Source organism: Pleurodeles waltl, chromosome 10 (assembly GCF_031143425.1).
Source record: "Pleurodeles waltl isolate 20211129_DDA chromosome 10, aPleWal1.hap1.20221129, whole genome shotgun sequence".
Taxonomy (NCBI): domain Eukaryota; kingdom Metazoa; phylum Chordata; class Amphibia; order Caudata; family Salamandridae; genus Pleurodeles; species Pleurodeles waltl.
In genome coordinates, this window is record NC_090449.1 from 586,703,251 (window position 1) to 586,718,452 (window position 15,202).

The following is a 15,202-nucleotide window of genomic DNA, read 5'->3' on the forward strand; positions in this document are numbered from 1 at the left end:
TGGACCCTCATATCGAACATGTGGCTCCACAGTCGTAATCAATACGACTACTGAGCCCTCCGCGCCTAAAGGTAGCTTGCAAATTTACATCCGAGCGCGAGCGACCGTTGCAAGCTCGGAGGCCATGGGCTAGTGTGATGTCGGCCAGTAAGCGCGCAGATTTATTCAACCTTGGTCTTTTGTTGGAGACTAGCTGAGGGATGCCCCAATGGGCATCCTCTTCTTTACATATTCCTTGGACTAGAGAATTAGGTTCAAAAGTGGCATTAAAATCCCCTCCAATCAAAATAAAGAAGGAGGGATTGTTTTTAAGAAAACTGTCCAAAATGGACAGGACATCAGAATCAGCATGGGAGCTCACATTCCTGTTATAGATATTAATTAAAAGTAAAGGTCTCTCTTCAGAAATCATTATTGATAGGACTTGCAGGTCAGGGCAACCCGTATCTATTTCTTCTATCTTGGACCTAAGGGAAGTGTTGATCCACACAAGCAGCCCTCCCGATGGTCTCCCAGAAGATGACTTGCGTGCTGGAACCCAATAGCTTTTAAAGCCTAGTCCATATTTTGGTTCTAATGCCCACGTTTCTTGGAAGAGGCAGATCAGGTGATCATCAATAAGAGTGCCCGATCCTGGACTTTGTAATTTGCTTTCCAACCCTGCTATATTCCAGCTGAGTATCTTATCGAGATCCTCTGTTATTATGGACCCTGCTTTAGTCTGAGGATATTTCCTACAGGGGGAGGAACGGTTAGGAACCATACTAATTCCCTCAGGTATATTAGGACCAGTGTCTTTCTCGCTATGAGTCTTGTGAACCTCGCTGGATGTGGGCCCGGCTATATATGAATTGGGTAGGTTGGCCATACGGGTGGATCCCAGAATGTGTGGAACAGTTGGCAGGAACGGAATACATTCCTCGCTGGCTTGGCTTGTGGTGCTTGTGGGTGATCCCTGGTTCACAGGATCTGCCAAGATCGAAGGGGCAACAGAGTTAGAGATGCTAAGGGCAGTAGAGTGAATGTCCTCAGCCTCTCCATTGCTCAGGGCCACTTCCGAAAGGTCATCTCCTAGTCAGTCTATCTCAGAAAGAGATGACGAAGGGCGTCTAGGGCCAATCGCAGGGATAGACTGTGTGTGGATAGCCGGGGGAGCCCCGTATAGCATTGGCAGTTGTCTACTCCAAGCTGGCATGGGAGGTGGATAAAACACTTGTAACCTGCAAAGGGAGGCTTTTTCAGTTATAGGATAAGGTCTATTAGCGTTTAAAAAGAGCCGTTGGACAAGGTCAGGAGAATTGAAGTTGATGACTATGCAGTCCCCTGAGCCGACTTTCGCTAGGGAACCCACCCACCCTACCCTTCTCACCATCAGTATTGAGGGTGTCATGGAAAAAGCGAACCCTGCATTCGCGTGCAACCAATGGATAACCTTGTTTTTAAGTTCGGTAAAAGATTCAGTGGAATGAGGTTTGAGTTCAGGAACATTCGATATAATGAGTACATAATGACATGATTCAGGTGGCAAATGGAGCACTTTTGGATCTGGCAGACCCCTGATCTTATCACTCTTCTGGTGTTCTGTTTGCGGGTGCTCCCAAATGGGGTTGCCATCTCCCGGATTAGTTACTGAGTTATTCCATGGGGCGGTTCCTTTTAAAAGGGGAACTGAAACCATATGGGGCTTATTCATTAAAATACTAGCTGTTTTGACGGAGCTGGGTCAATCTTGGTTTAAAGAGGAAAAAGGGATTTTGGCTATTTGGCCAGTGGGTCTGTTGGCAGTGATGAGGTCATGGTTGGCAAGGGGGTGGGATTGAATTTCTACGGGTGCAGCAATTTTAGGTGGCTGGCTATTGATAAGGATTTCCAATTTGTCCTCAATTGATTGGAGGCGGGTTAAAATTGGAAGAAATAGTTTTGAAAGCTCATCTCTTATGAAATCCCTGGTGTACTCATTTGCATGGCACTCGTTTGTGTTGTGTAAGGGGGTTAATACCGTATCCTTATTAGAATGTTGAGGCATGTTAGAGGGGCTCAAAGTCCTAGATCGTTTGTTTTTAAAAGCGGGTTCCCTTCGTTTCCTTTTTCCTTTGGTATTGGGATCTGCTAAGGTGAGGGGGCCTTCATTTGGGGGACTCTGGGCCAGCAGAATTGGTGCAGCACGGGTGGTAATTACAATTGGGGTTTCGTCCTGATTCTCCTGGGAGTTTTTAGAGGGGGAAGGGAAAGGGGTAGTCAGTACAGACTGTAATTCTGTTCGCGGGGGGCTGTGGGGCTGAGCTATCATGAACTAGGCTATTGGTTGAAGAAGGGGGGGCAGCTAAGCGTCGCTGCACTAACTCTATTTCTTTTTCAAGTTCCCCAACAGCCTTTTGCAGAAAACCATCTAAGGTTCTGTTAGAATGCTGCTTTCCTTTCAACCCACCCCCACGTCGACGGCCCATTATTCTTCAAATCAGGGGCCTTTAGTGAGCCTCCGGCTTATAGGGGTATGTAGGCCTTTGGGACCCAACCACTGACACTATAGTGTGATTAATAGGCTTCTCAGACCCTACTGTTAACAAATCCCAAAGACAAGACCACAGTGAGATGCCCAAAGCGTATATATATAGCCTTGCCCAACCACTTATCGGGCGCAGACAGGCACAGAGCGGGTAATGAATTATGGGCTCCAGCCCTTGGAAGAAGAAGAATGGTGCCGTCTCCTGCCACCCTCCAAGAAACGTAATTCAATAAGCAGTAAAAAATGAACTGAGATAAATTCAACTGAGTACGCGGAGAAACCTGCAAGAATACGGTTTAGGTTAATAGTTTTCCACGTGCTTGATGGGGCCTGGAGCTCTATGGGAGGACTACCCACGCACCGAGGAGAGGAACTTGAGATCTCCTTCAGGCAGCCATAAACAAGTTTGCTGTCTGGTCCACGTCTTTGGGTAGATGTCAGGGGGGTGGCCCTGCCCTGCCTCTTCCTGGCAATGACGGGCAAGGACGGGCCTGCCCTTGGCCCGGGCTTGGCCCGGGCGCCGCCCGTGCGGCGGGAGCGCGAAGTCAATTTAAAGGGCTCCTGCCCTGTGACACACCTCCCGGCAGTAACAGCGCTTCCCGCGACGGCGGGAGCGCGAAGTCAATTTAAAGGGCTCCTGCCCTGTGACACACCTCCCAGCAGTAAACAGCGCTTCCCGCGACGGCGGGAGCGCAAAGTCAATTTAAAGGGCTCCTGCCCTGTGACACACCTCCCGGCAGTAACAGCGCTTCCCGCGACGGCGGGAGCGCAAAGTCAATTCAAAGGGCTCCTGCCCTGTGACACACCTCCCGGCAGTAACAGCGCTTCCCGCGACGGCGGGAGCGCGAAGTCAATTTAAAGGGCTCCTGCCCTGTGACACACCTCCCGGCAGTAAACAGCGCTTCCCGCGACGGCGGGAGCGCGAAGTCAATTTAAAGGGCTCCTGCCCTGTGACACACCTCCCGGCAGTAACAGCGCTTCCCGCGACGGCGGGAGCGCGAAGTCAATTTAAAGGGCTCCTGCCCTGTGACACACCTCCCGGCAGTAAACAGCGCTTCCCCCGCACTACTCGAAGGGTAATAAATATAGGCTGCACAAGGATACCGGAGATTTATCAGCGAGAAGCTGTGGCTTTGAGATGACTATGGCTTTTCCCTACTGCTGCTGCATACGTTTGTATTGCCCTTCAGTCCTGAGTTTCCTTTTTGGGTCATCCTTAGATCATTATTTGGGCCTCCAATACACGGAGTTAGCTAGTTACCTTGCATATGAATATAATTAGACACAGTCAGAGACAATGGCTTCAGAGACCGAGAGACTGCGGGGCTTATTTGAGACTCGTATGTGCCTAGGTCCCCCTGACTTGTAAGTGGTGCTACATCTAAAGTTACAGCTTCCTGAATATACTGTAGCCTGCAGTTTAATTAAGAAATTACTTTGTTTAAAGAAGACTCAAATTTCAAGCAGTCCATTATGGCTGTAATTTCTGGAATACCAAGTGTCAGGTCTCCCACCACATGAACAGCCACAAGCACATTAGCTTCAATGTGTCTGCAAGCTATGACAATCGATACAGCCTGGGCCATCTAAGTCGAGTTGCAAGATGGTCCCTTTCTGTAAGATAGCTATGTTTGCATAAGGGACTTTGTTGGAAAGTGAAATCCAGGTGAAATCCAGGTGGATTAGAGTCCTGTATTCTGGTCGGTAGAAGAGGTAGCCTCTGATTTTCCTTTATAAACAGGAGAGGTTTTCTCGAGGGGTGTGCTTTTAGCTTTGGAGGTACCTGTACAGAAGTGAGTGATTTTAATGACATTTGGTAGCTGTTTCATTTCTTTATAAAATATACCGTCGACATCCACGATCAATTCATCCATATCATGTACAATACATCTTTAGGCCGCAAATCTTGCAGCCTTTGGCTCGGTGGCTTTGTGTGAAAGAGCATCCACAGCCATTTTTCCCCATAGCTCAACAGTTTATCCAATCAATGACAAAATAAAGTAATCCAAAAGTCAAATCCCGTAAAAAAACTTCAACTAGGGGACAACAATCATGAGCAGCTTACTTTATTGATAGTCAGTATTATGCTATACACAATTTACCCTCTGAAACCAAAGACTAGTTCCTATCCCTAGACTGCATTGTGGTATATGTAATGCTAATGCATACAGAATGCAGTTCAATCATTTGTAATACTGCTGTGCCCCTAACATGCAGGAAAGGGTAGTGCTTTAATAACCACTCGATGATGTAAATGTGTAAATGTGGTCGATTAGTGTCCCCAGGATGAAAGGTAGGTTGTAGTTTTAAGAAAATAACATAAAGCCTGTGGTTTAGTGTTCATAAGATGCATTGAAATAGTGTGGGTGCATTTCCCTACAGTAAAGAGCGCTACGATGGGTTAGCATCCATAGAATTCAGTAAAATGTCATAGGTAAGTGAAAATATTAAGTGCTGTGCAGCATGGAGGAATAATGTTCTGATATGGAACACAGTGTGATGGGTTATTGTTCCTTAGGTGTGATAGTGGTATTAGGCATTTATGATCAATTGTGGTGTCCTGAGCTAAAGTTCCTAGGATGCAGTGTGGTGTGTAGGGTTGGTGTATCTATGATGTAGTGCAATGTAAAGGGTTAGTGTTTCACAGGTGAAGGTGGTACCACAACTGGAATGCAGTGATGTGCGTTTGTGTCCTCAGGATGCAGAACACAACAGCTGGATAATGTATTTTGGACATAGTGTACTGTGTACCACATTCCTTAGATACAGTAAGTTTCCAGGATACAGTGCAGTTTGATGAGTTAGGGGACCTTAATTCCAGTGAAGTAGGACAGCATCGCCCTACGATACAGTGAAGGTTGCTAAACTACTCAAACTGCAGCAAAGAGAGGAGAAATAATGTCTGCAAGATACAGTGCAGTGTGTTGGGTTAATATATCGATGTTGCACGGCAGTGTTGTGCATTAGTGCCTGTAATATCCAGTCCAACATGGTGAATCAGCATCCATAGGATTAAGTGCAGCTTAAGGTGTTATCATCCTAATGATGTAGTGCAATGGGGTGACCTTGAGTCTGTACGATGTACAGCAGTGTGTAGAGCTGTCACCCCCACATGATAGGCAGTAGACTGTGGTAGGTCAGAGTTCTTGGCCTATTTGACCTATGATGTTGTGCATGTGATTAAATGTATAGGGTGGGTGCAATATAATTGATTAATCTGACTAGGCTTCACAGCAGTGTTCTGTGTTAGCTGCACCATTATGTAGTGTTAAATTGCTGCATTATTTTGATAAAGGTCAAGAGGAAGATGATTTACGTCATTAAAGACTGAAAATGCACATCCTCTCTTTTTCTTTACAATAAGGGTGGAAGCGTTCTTACTATTATCATATAACATGGTTTTAAGATAATGTGAGTGTGGTGCTTCAAGTCAAAAACGGTAAACGGAAGAACTAAGAAGGTTAAATAGAATAAATTACAGCAGACTAATATATCTCCTTATTAAAACATAAGAGACCCAGGCACAAGCAAGAGCCTGGCATGGGTAGAGAGCTGCAAGAACATGGGCTGCCTGCGTCTAGAGATGAAAGAAACGTTCATTCTTCAAGTAATTATTAATCTTTGCCAAAACAACCGAACCTATTAATTAATGGAAGCTTGCCTTTAAAGATTCTCAAAATGTGGCATCCTCTCATCCTATAGATCAGTGGGTCTTTCGAAGACTGCACTGAAAAATACCTTTAAGAGAAGCACATATGTTGGACACAGATTAACTAGGTGAGAGAGACCATCTGAAAAAATAGGCTGGCTGGGGAACTCCTCAGCCCATCTCGCCAAAAAGTGAGAAGTGTACTAAAGATTGGCCTGCTGTTGCCACAGGTTGTGATACAATGTTATATGCAGTGGCAAATGTGTCTTCTCTCCAGAAATATGGATAGATGGTATCTTATATAAACAAGGGCAATGTATGACAGGTCTAGGTTAGACTTCCTCTTGCTGCGCTATTTATAAGAGATATTTATAATAGCAGGGCATAAAGTGCGTTCTGTTTTACTTATGATATATCAACTGATAAAAGGCTGATTTATTTTGTTTCATTTATCTCTCGCTATACACTACATAAGTATATGGCTGAAAAGTGTAATGTGCAAAAATACACAATTAGCATATTTAATTTACTTGTAAGACTTTTGTAAAGTAGTATACCATATACCCAGGGTCTCTAAAGTAAATGCTACTAGTGGGCCTGCAGCACTACCTGTGCCACCCACACAATTAGACCTTTAAAAATGGCTCAGGTCTGCCACTGCAGGGCCTGTTTTACTGCCACTTTGACTCGGCATTTAAGATTCTCTGCCAGGCCTTAAACTCCCCTTTTACTACACAAAGGTCACCCTCTAAGAAGGCCCTATGTAGCCTATAGAAAGAGTGCTGTGTAAGTACAAGGTAGGTCATGTACTATTAGGTTCTGCATGTCCTAGTAGTGAACAACACCCAAAAAAGCCTTTTCACTACTGTGAGGCCTACTCCTGTCATAGGCTGACATTGGAAATTCCTTACTACAATTTTAAGCTGTAATTTGAAGAAGTAGTTATGTCATGTTTCATATCACTGGAAGGATAATAATAAATCCTCTCTACTGGTAAAGTTGGATTTAACATAACTATTTTAGATATGCCACTTTTAGAAAAGGGGCATTTCTCTGCTCTTACGGCTCTGTGTGCCTGCAGCCTGTCTCCATTACGCATCTGGGGTGGGTGACAGTTATGTTCTGTGCATTCCCTCTAGACAGCCACAAACACAGAAAGGCTAGGTGGGTCTGAGCATTCATCTACATTTGAATGGCTTATCCTGGGCAGGAAAAGAGGGAGTGGCTGATACACCTGAATATGCAGCACCTGTCCCCACACATAGGACGGATTATCCCCTGATAGTCTAGAGCCAGGGCTAGGAAGATACAGCTTCTGTTCACTTCAAAGACACTTCTTTGAAGTCACTCCCACTTCAAAGGCACAACGGGGTATAATTACTGGGTCTCTGACCCCTCTGAATCAGACACTTCTGGACCTGCAACTGGACTCTGCCAGAAGAAGTGCTGTGCGGCAACAACTGTTACTCTGCTAGACTACTGACCTGGAAGGACTGCTTTTCTCCTGTGCTGCCCTGCTCCCTGCTGCTCTCTGACACTGCTGAGGGACAGCTGGACTCTTCCTTGCCACTGAAGTGATCTGCAAGGGCTTGCTGGTTTGCCTTCTGTTGCTTGAGACTCAGGGATATCAAATTCTCTACCCCTGTTCCTGTGCCTGGTTCACTGGCAGGGGTCTCAGACACTTGCACCAGGAAAAGCAACATATCTTCAGTCTGCTTGGCACAGAACTGGCACATCGACCCTGCTGCAGGAACAGAATTGGTGCATTGCTTCAAAACTAACGCATTGCTTTGACAGCCCGACACTCAGAACTACGCATGGCTGTGGCAGCAGCTTGGAAAGATCGATGCATCTCCTCGACTCAGCACTTCGTTCGTCTTCATAACCGATGCATCACTACCACAGCGTTAAGAAAATCGGCTTATCACCTCAACTGTGGGCCCAACACCGACACATTGGTCAATGCATCGCTCGACTGCACCCCTCATCTCACTATTGGGACCAGGATCAAGGTACTCTGTTCACTGGCACTGCGTGGCTCTTCTCCCTGGTCTGTGCTCCATCATGGTCGGCTTGAACTGTTGACGTTGCCCCCAATTGAACACAACAAGTTAACTCCTATTTGTTTGTTTGCTTATAAGTGCTAGAACTCTTTTTATTATTTATAAATGCACAACTCGACTTCTATTCATTGGATTTTTGATGTTTTGATCTTGATTTATTTATATAATTGTCTATCTTCCTAAACTGGTGTGGATTATTTATTTGGTGTTTTCATAGCATTACTGTGTGTTGCATAAACAGTTTACACATTGCCTTTTTAGATTAGCCTAACTGCTCTGTGTCAAGCTACCAGAGGGTGAGCACAGGTAATCTTTTAGTGTATATCTGACTTACCCTGACTAGGATTGTGGCTCCTGCTTGTACAGAGTGCATACTCTGACAACCACATACCCAATTTCTAAGAAATGTTTTAAAATATTAGTTACTCAATTTACTAAGGAGTTTCAAACAGTGCTGCACAGCACCTCGAACACTCTAGAGAGTGAAATGAGAAATATAGAGATTAATAAAATAGAAGAATATTGGGCAGTGGTGTCTAGATGGAAATGGGGCTAGGCCTCAGATCTGCCATCATTCGTAGAACATCACTTAGTGTGGCTGGTGTTTTATCGAACATAAATACATTTCCAAGACTATTTTTGGAATTGTAAAGAGCTGGTGTGAGGCCAGCAGAGAGGGCTATGACAGTTACAGAGTCTCAGCCTCTGAATCCCCAGAGGCAGGCCACTATGCTTTAGTCTCTTGAAGGGGCATTGTTGGATCACATGAGATAAAGCTTATGGCACATTCCTGGAAGGTATGTTGGTAGAAGACACATTTATGAGTTACCCAAGACCTTTGTCCCACAAGCACAATTACACAAGTCTCTCTTCCCTGCCTATATTACATCACACCAACTCTGTTTAAGTCTCCTCTCTTAATGTTGTTAGCTTGCTAAATACTAACTGGTACAGTTTCCTTAAGCCCCACTCTGGGAAGCTGGCTCTGCATATACTACATCAAAATGAGATATAGTGTGCACAGAGTCCAGGGGTTCCCCAGAGGCTTAACAGAGGCTAAAGTAGGTAATACTAATGCTCTCTTTTGTGGCAGTGTGGTCACGTAGTTAGGCTAATCAGAGGGTAGTGCAAAGCATTTGTTGTATACACAAAGACAATAGAAGAAGCACACACTCAATGACAACTCCAGACCAATGGTTTTTATATAGCAAAAATATATTTTCTTAATTTTTTTTTAGAACCACAAGATTCAAGTTGCAGGTAAGTACTTCAATAGTTTTGTATTTCATACATGTATCAATAGCACTTTGTTTGAAATCAATAGGTTATGCAGTTTTTGAAATATTGGCAATTATATGTTTTAAAAGTTGACAGGGCAATTTTCAGAAACAGTTCCTGGGGGGGAAGAAAAGTTAGATCGATTTGTAGGTAAGCACTACACTTACAGTTCCAGGCTCCAGGGGTTAGGAAGTCCACAGGTTGGGGTTCAAGTTAAACCCAAACAGCCACCACCAGCAACACGGGGCCGGACGGGTGCAGAGGTCAAACTAGAGGTAAAATTAACATGGGCTCCTGTGGAGGCTGGGGGCACTCGTTTTTAGATCTGCAGGCAGGTAAGTAAAAGTGTTGGAGGGCAGAACTGGGGGGTTTGGAGGAGCACTGGGGTGGCCACAAGTAGGTACCAAACATACACCAGCAGCAGCGCTTGGGCAGCTAGGTGCAGGGTGTAAACAAGGCTTTGGGTTTCCAATGGTTTTCTAAGAAGTGACCCCAGGATCACTCAGAGGCTGCAGGCTAGGCCAGGAGGTCGTCTCAGGAAAACCACAGGCTGGACAGGGAGGTGGGCCGCCTGCTGAACGTAGCTGCAATGGAGGTTGGGTCCTCCAAGGCCTGGGGGCTGCAGGTGCAGTGGCCTTTTAGGCATCGGATATCTTTGTCAAGAGCTTTCGCGGTCAGGGTGATCCTCGGGATTCCCTCTCCAGGTGTTGTCGTGGTGGGGTGGAGAGGTCAACCCAGAGTGGGCACTTGCTCAGAATCACCTGGGGATCCTCTCTAGCTGGTTGGGCCACCTGGACACCGACTGTAGGCATAAGGTGCAGAGTGGTTAGGACTCACGAATTCGGAGTGAGGCTGGAGTCCTTAGTTGTTGGTTTCTTCTTGGACAGGGCTGCTGTCCACGGGAGTTCCTGATCCTTTTGGGTGCAGGGCAGTCCTCTGGAGTTTGGCAGAGGTCGCTGGTCCCACTGGATGTGTCACTGTTCTTTTACAGGTTCTTTGAAGCAGGAGACACACCAGTACGGCTGGGGCAAATCAGTTGTCGTCTTCCTTCTTCTCTGATTGGGGCTTCAGCTAAGCAGTCCTTCTTCTTCTTGTCAGGTCACCAGGAATGTGGTGAGCTGGATTCAGGCAGGCCATTGAATCTTCGATTTAGGGGCATGTTAGGGGTCAGAGGGCAGTAGCCAATGGCTACTGTCCCTGAGGGTGGTTACTCCCTTCTTGTGTCCACTCCCTGTGGGGAAGGGAACACAAACCTAACCCTATTGGTCCCTGTCCTCCAAATCAAGATGGAGGATTTTGCAAGGAGGGGGTCACCTCAGCTCTGGAGGGGTAACTGCAACAAGGGCCAGTTTCCTACACCCACCTTTTGAAAATAAAAACACATATGAATAGAGCAAATAGAAACCAGTGATGACTGCTTGATGTGTATTATTGTTAACAAACATCTAAGTGCACAATAAGGACACCTTTTTATGATAAAAGTAAAAGGTGTGTGACAGGAAGTCATTGCAATTATCTTTCTAATCCGGACTGTGAGATTTATGTGAAATTGTAAAGATCTGTACTGCAGTTCCAGTGTTCACTCTACAGTACTTCAATGACAATAACTTCTCGCTTATTACTACTTCTGAAGAGTCAAGCAGTGCACCTTTGGTCTGGATTTTCTAACAGAAAGTACACAATACCGCAAAAGGTATTAAGCATAGCTTTACTCTAAAGTGTTCACGTGCTTTGGCAGACTGCATGTTGCTGACACTGCTGCATTTTTATATTTCATGTATTTTATTATTCCTGAAATTAGACCTGAAGATTAGAAAGCAAGTTGACAATTAATAAATTTGAGTGTTTTTAACATTGTGATACTCTGACTAGCAGCATCATTATTATTTAGTTTAAGTGCCTGATATAGATTTCGGTGGACAGGTTACTCTGTCACAACAGTGACAGATTTCCCGTCCGCCGAAATCTAAATCCCATTATGTATTATGGGATTTACATTTCGGAGGACGGGATATCCGTCACCATTGTGAGCCATCTGCTAATATATAAATCAGGACCTGAGTCTACAGTGCTTTATAATAGATCATGTGTGTTAAGAACATCAAGATTAAATGCACTGATAATGAAATGTAATAATCTGCATATCTGTAAATGCACTGATGATCAAATGTAATAATCTGCATATCTGTAAATGATTTGACCTTTATGTAGGAATATAAATCAATTGCTCATATTATTTTCTTTTAAGATTCTAAAATGAGCATATTTATTTTCGTCCCGTAATACATTCTGTTATACAGACACATTGATATAACAATAACATTTTTTTAAGTGGAAGAAGCCACTAAAGATACAAACGTTAACATGTAATGAAAATCGAGGAAGGTCACACAACTGTTTTCTAAAAATGCATACATGCACCGTTATTTTGTTAGTACACTGCATTTAACTCACAATGCAACAACGGCATGGTCTCTGTTCCCTGCACGCCACAAAATATCAGCAATGGCCATCGAAAGGCAATTCGTTCTTTGGTGATTTGAAGGTTTTAAACACCTGTAAAATAAAAAAAATCAACATTTAGAAACAGAGGAACAACATTAAAGAAAAAAGTTAAAGTTCATGGGCATTGTCTTTGAACAGGTGCCTCGCTCTAAAGCTGTTGGTTGGTGAATTGTAAACATAACAAATATGCTTTCTGTTGCCATGGGATACTGGTAACAAAGCCAGTATCTTGATTTGCATGTATATCCAGTTAAGCGACCAATATTTTCCATTAAGTAGTATAAGCAAATAGTGATAATGTTTCGAAATATAAAACTATTAGCTCTAAGTGATCACAGTTACAGGATCGAACGCACCTAATAGTTGAAAATGGCTGCCAGAACAAATTTTCAAGGGCGAATCCCTCCTGCTGTAATTTCCGGGTTAGCACACCAAAAAAACACCTCAGTACATGGGTGCATACCGAAGGTTCACACATTATTTTTTTCAATGATTGGGAGGAAGCTGGAGATGAATTGTGGACTGGTGCTGCGCACGGCCCGAGCCACAAAATAAAATCTTTACGTGCCCGTGGATAATAATACACACTCAGCATCAGGTGCATAAGTAGTCTCCTCCTGCTAACATTTTACAAAATGCACATAGCTAATGCGGCTTCAGTTGCATATTCTGTGCATTGGCATATTGGAGACTCCGTAGGAGAGCAACACTGGCTAGCTATATGTAGTACATTCTTAAGGTAACCTCGATGTGTATTTTGTCCACACAATCTTAAGGATTTTATATACTGCCGCTTAATGCCGCCCTTTTCATCCCACCTCTTGCTGAGAGGTATCTACTCACTGTGAGTGAATGAAACAAGAATGCCACCTTTATGGTATACTGTTTATCTTATTCTAATGTTCTCTCTCCCTTCCAAAACGCTCTGAAAAGTATTCTACCATCATCCAGATCGAGAGACAGAGAGATTTCTGGTGAGGTTGTGCACTAGCACAGATGATTGATGAGCGTGTATATATGCACTGTGTGTAGTTCTGCATTGCAGAGGGCTCTGTGCAGCTTTGGTTTAGAGCCTTAAGAATCAGTTCACCGTTTTGCCAGAGAGTGGCAGATAACCAATTGACGTGGAATAGGGGAAAGCATTACATAAACCACGACCCTGACTTCGGATCACAGCTTCAGCTGCGGAAACAGAATCAAGGGAGTAACAGCACTATGTCTACACTGTAATAGTTTAAAATCAGCACATTTGGTTCTGTTATTTCAGGCCCACAGTGAAGTGCAGAACAGACCTGAATTTAGGGAATAAACTGGCGATGAGCTTGTATTCAAGTAAAACCTCCAGTCGTTCCTAGCAGGCCCAACACATCATCGCCGAAACACAAACAGGAGGAGCAGAGTTGTGGGGGGGCCTGCTTCAATATATATACAACATGCACAGCGGGGTAGCTATTACCCTCTCACCATATGCTATTGGCTGTGTGGTATATCATTCCAACTCCTATGGTGTGCTTCTGTTCAAATGATTGGAGGACTACTGTACATTCGAAAAAATACCATCAGCCATTACACATTCATATACATGTATGGTATGCAGAAAGAACTGTTTTTTTTGGTGTATTAGGTTTTTGTGATGTTTTTCTCAGGGCTCAAGTGCGAGTCTTTAAGATGAACACCTAATGGCGTTTTCACGTTTACATCTCAGCATGACCTGTCCCCAAAATGTCGAACCTCTCTCGTCAGCTCCTACTCTATTCCACCCTCTTCTTTCTTCAATGTATACACTGTTATATTCCCTTATTTAAGTTCATGGCCTATGCTCTGGGTCTAGACGCTGCCTTTGCCAGTGTGACATGTGACATGTGCAGCGGGCTCTAATTGGACTCTCATTGACAATAACATTTCGAAGAAAAATATGTTCTGGTTAGTATTATAAGTTCCTTGCAAAACACATTTGCTGAAACCTTTTATGAGCAATAAAAAATCTAAAATAATTGCTTATTTTAGAATAAAATGCTTGCAAGACCACTAGTACGTTTCTTTTCAAATTCTTGTGCTTTCAAATATTGCACAATAAATAACTGCACAGCCTAGCTGCCAACTTTCCTAGATCAACACATAATAAACTGCTCCAGTAACGGGTTTCCTTTGAATTATGGGACTTGTAGTCCTGGTTTTATAATGGATTACACAAGATTAAAAGTCTCAAAATTCAAAGGAAAAAACTTGGACTGGAGCAACTAGTCATACATGGACCACACCCTTTTTTGCTGGTGGTGGTATCAATCCTGAAAAAACACATTTTATGAAAGCTGAAAGAGTTTCAGTTTAAGCATGCAAAAATTAACATGTTAAGCATTTGAAAGTTGACTGGTCCTGAATCCTTTTTAGGTCGAAGCCTCTGAGCAGGAGCGTAGCTTCAGGGGAGGAGAGGGAGTGTTGGGTATGTGACAGCTCCCTCCCAAAAATATATGCATTCTTGGCATTTGGGTATGGGTGCCCTGAGTTGGGTCTGCTATGTCTGTGTCAGTTTTTCCCCCCACCAAGAATAAAATACAAAATAGTGACCTTTGATGGAAAACAGGAGAAAGCGAGCGACAGAGAAACAATCTGGTGGCTGAATTTCAAAATGTGAAATCAGATAATTTGGAATCAATACCGACTTCCCTGTTTGGCAAAATTGTGTGATCCTAGGCAAACATTTTATTTCAGAGTCTCCTTTTCCTTTATTATCACATTACGAGAACACTTTTAAATAACTTTAGTTCAGAAAGTTCGCTCATGTTGGATTTAATAGACTGTGATGTTGCTCCATCTAGAATATAGTGCTCATTTAGGGTTCACATGACTACTGACTTGCCTCTTAATTCACTAATGGCATTTTCATTGGGGGATGAGTTATTAATGTTTCGAAGGTCATATTTAAAAACATCACTTTTAATATATGTCTGTTGATGCAGTGGTGTAATCAGATGTACTAAGGTGAAATCCTTCCTGCACGTTTTAATTTTTTTTTGCAGAGACTACATCTTATTTTTACACTGTGTTTATTTTACGATATACATTCCAAACAATTCCATGGCTTGGCTTATGCATGGACTCATAGCCAAGTGGGGCCCTTGGCTCAGCTCTAGGTCTGCTGCCATTATTAATTTGCTGGTATACCCTCTTCTATTTGCAACGTGGGCTTAGTACATGTGG

The 15,202-nt window shown here is 43.7% G+C and overlaps 1 protein-coding gene across 2 annotated transcripts in view; it reads right to left on the reverse strand.

Moving 5' to 3' along the window:
- MINDY4 (MINDY lysine 48 deubiquitinase 4) overlaps positions 1-15,202 on the reverse strand; it is a 680,820-nt gene that overhangs the window by 241,781 nt on the left and 423,837 nt on the right. For both annotated transcript variants that reach the window (XM_069211042.1, XM_069211041.1), the window contains exon 10: positions 11,951-12,052. In XM_069211042.1, the coding sequence (XP_069067143.1) occupies positions 11,951-12,052 (102 nt within the window). The remainder of the gene's footprint in view (positions 1-11,950; positions 12,053-15,202) is intronic.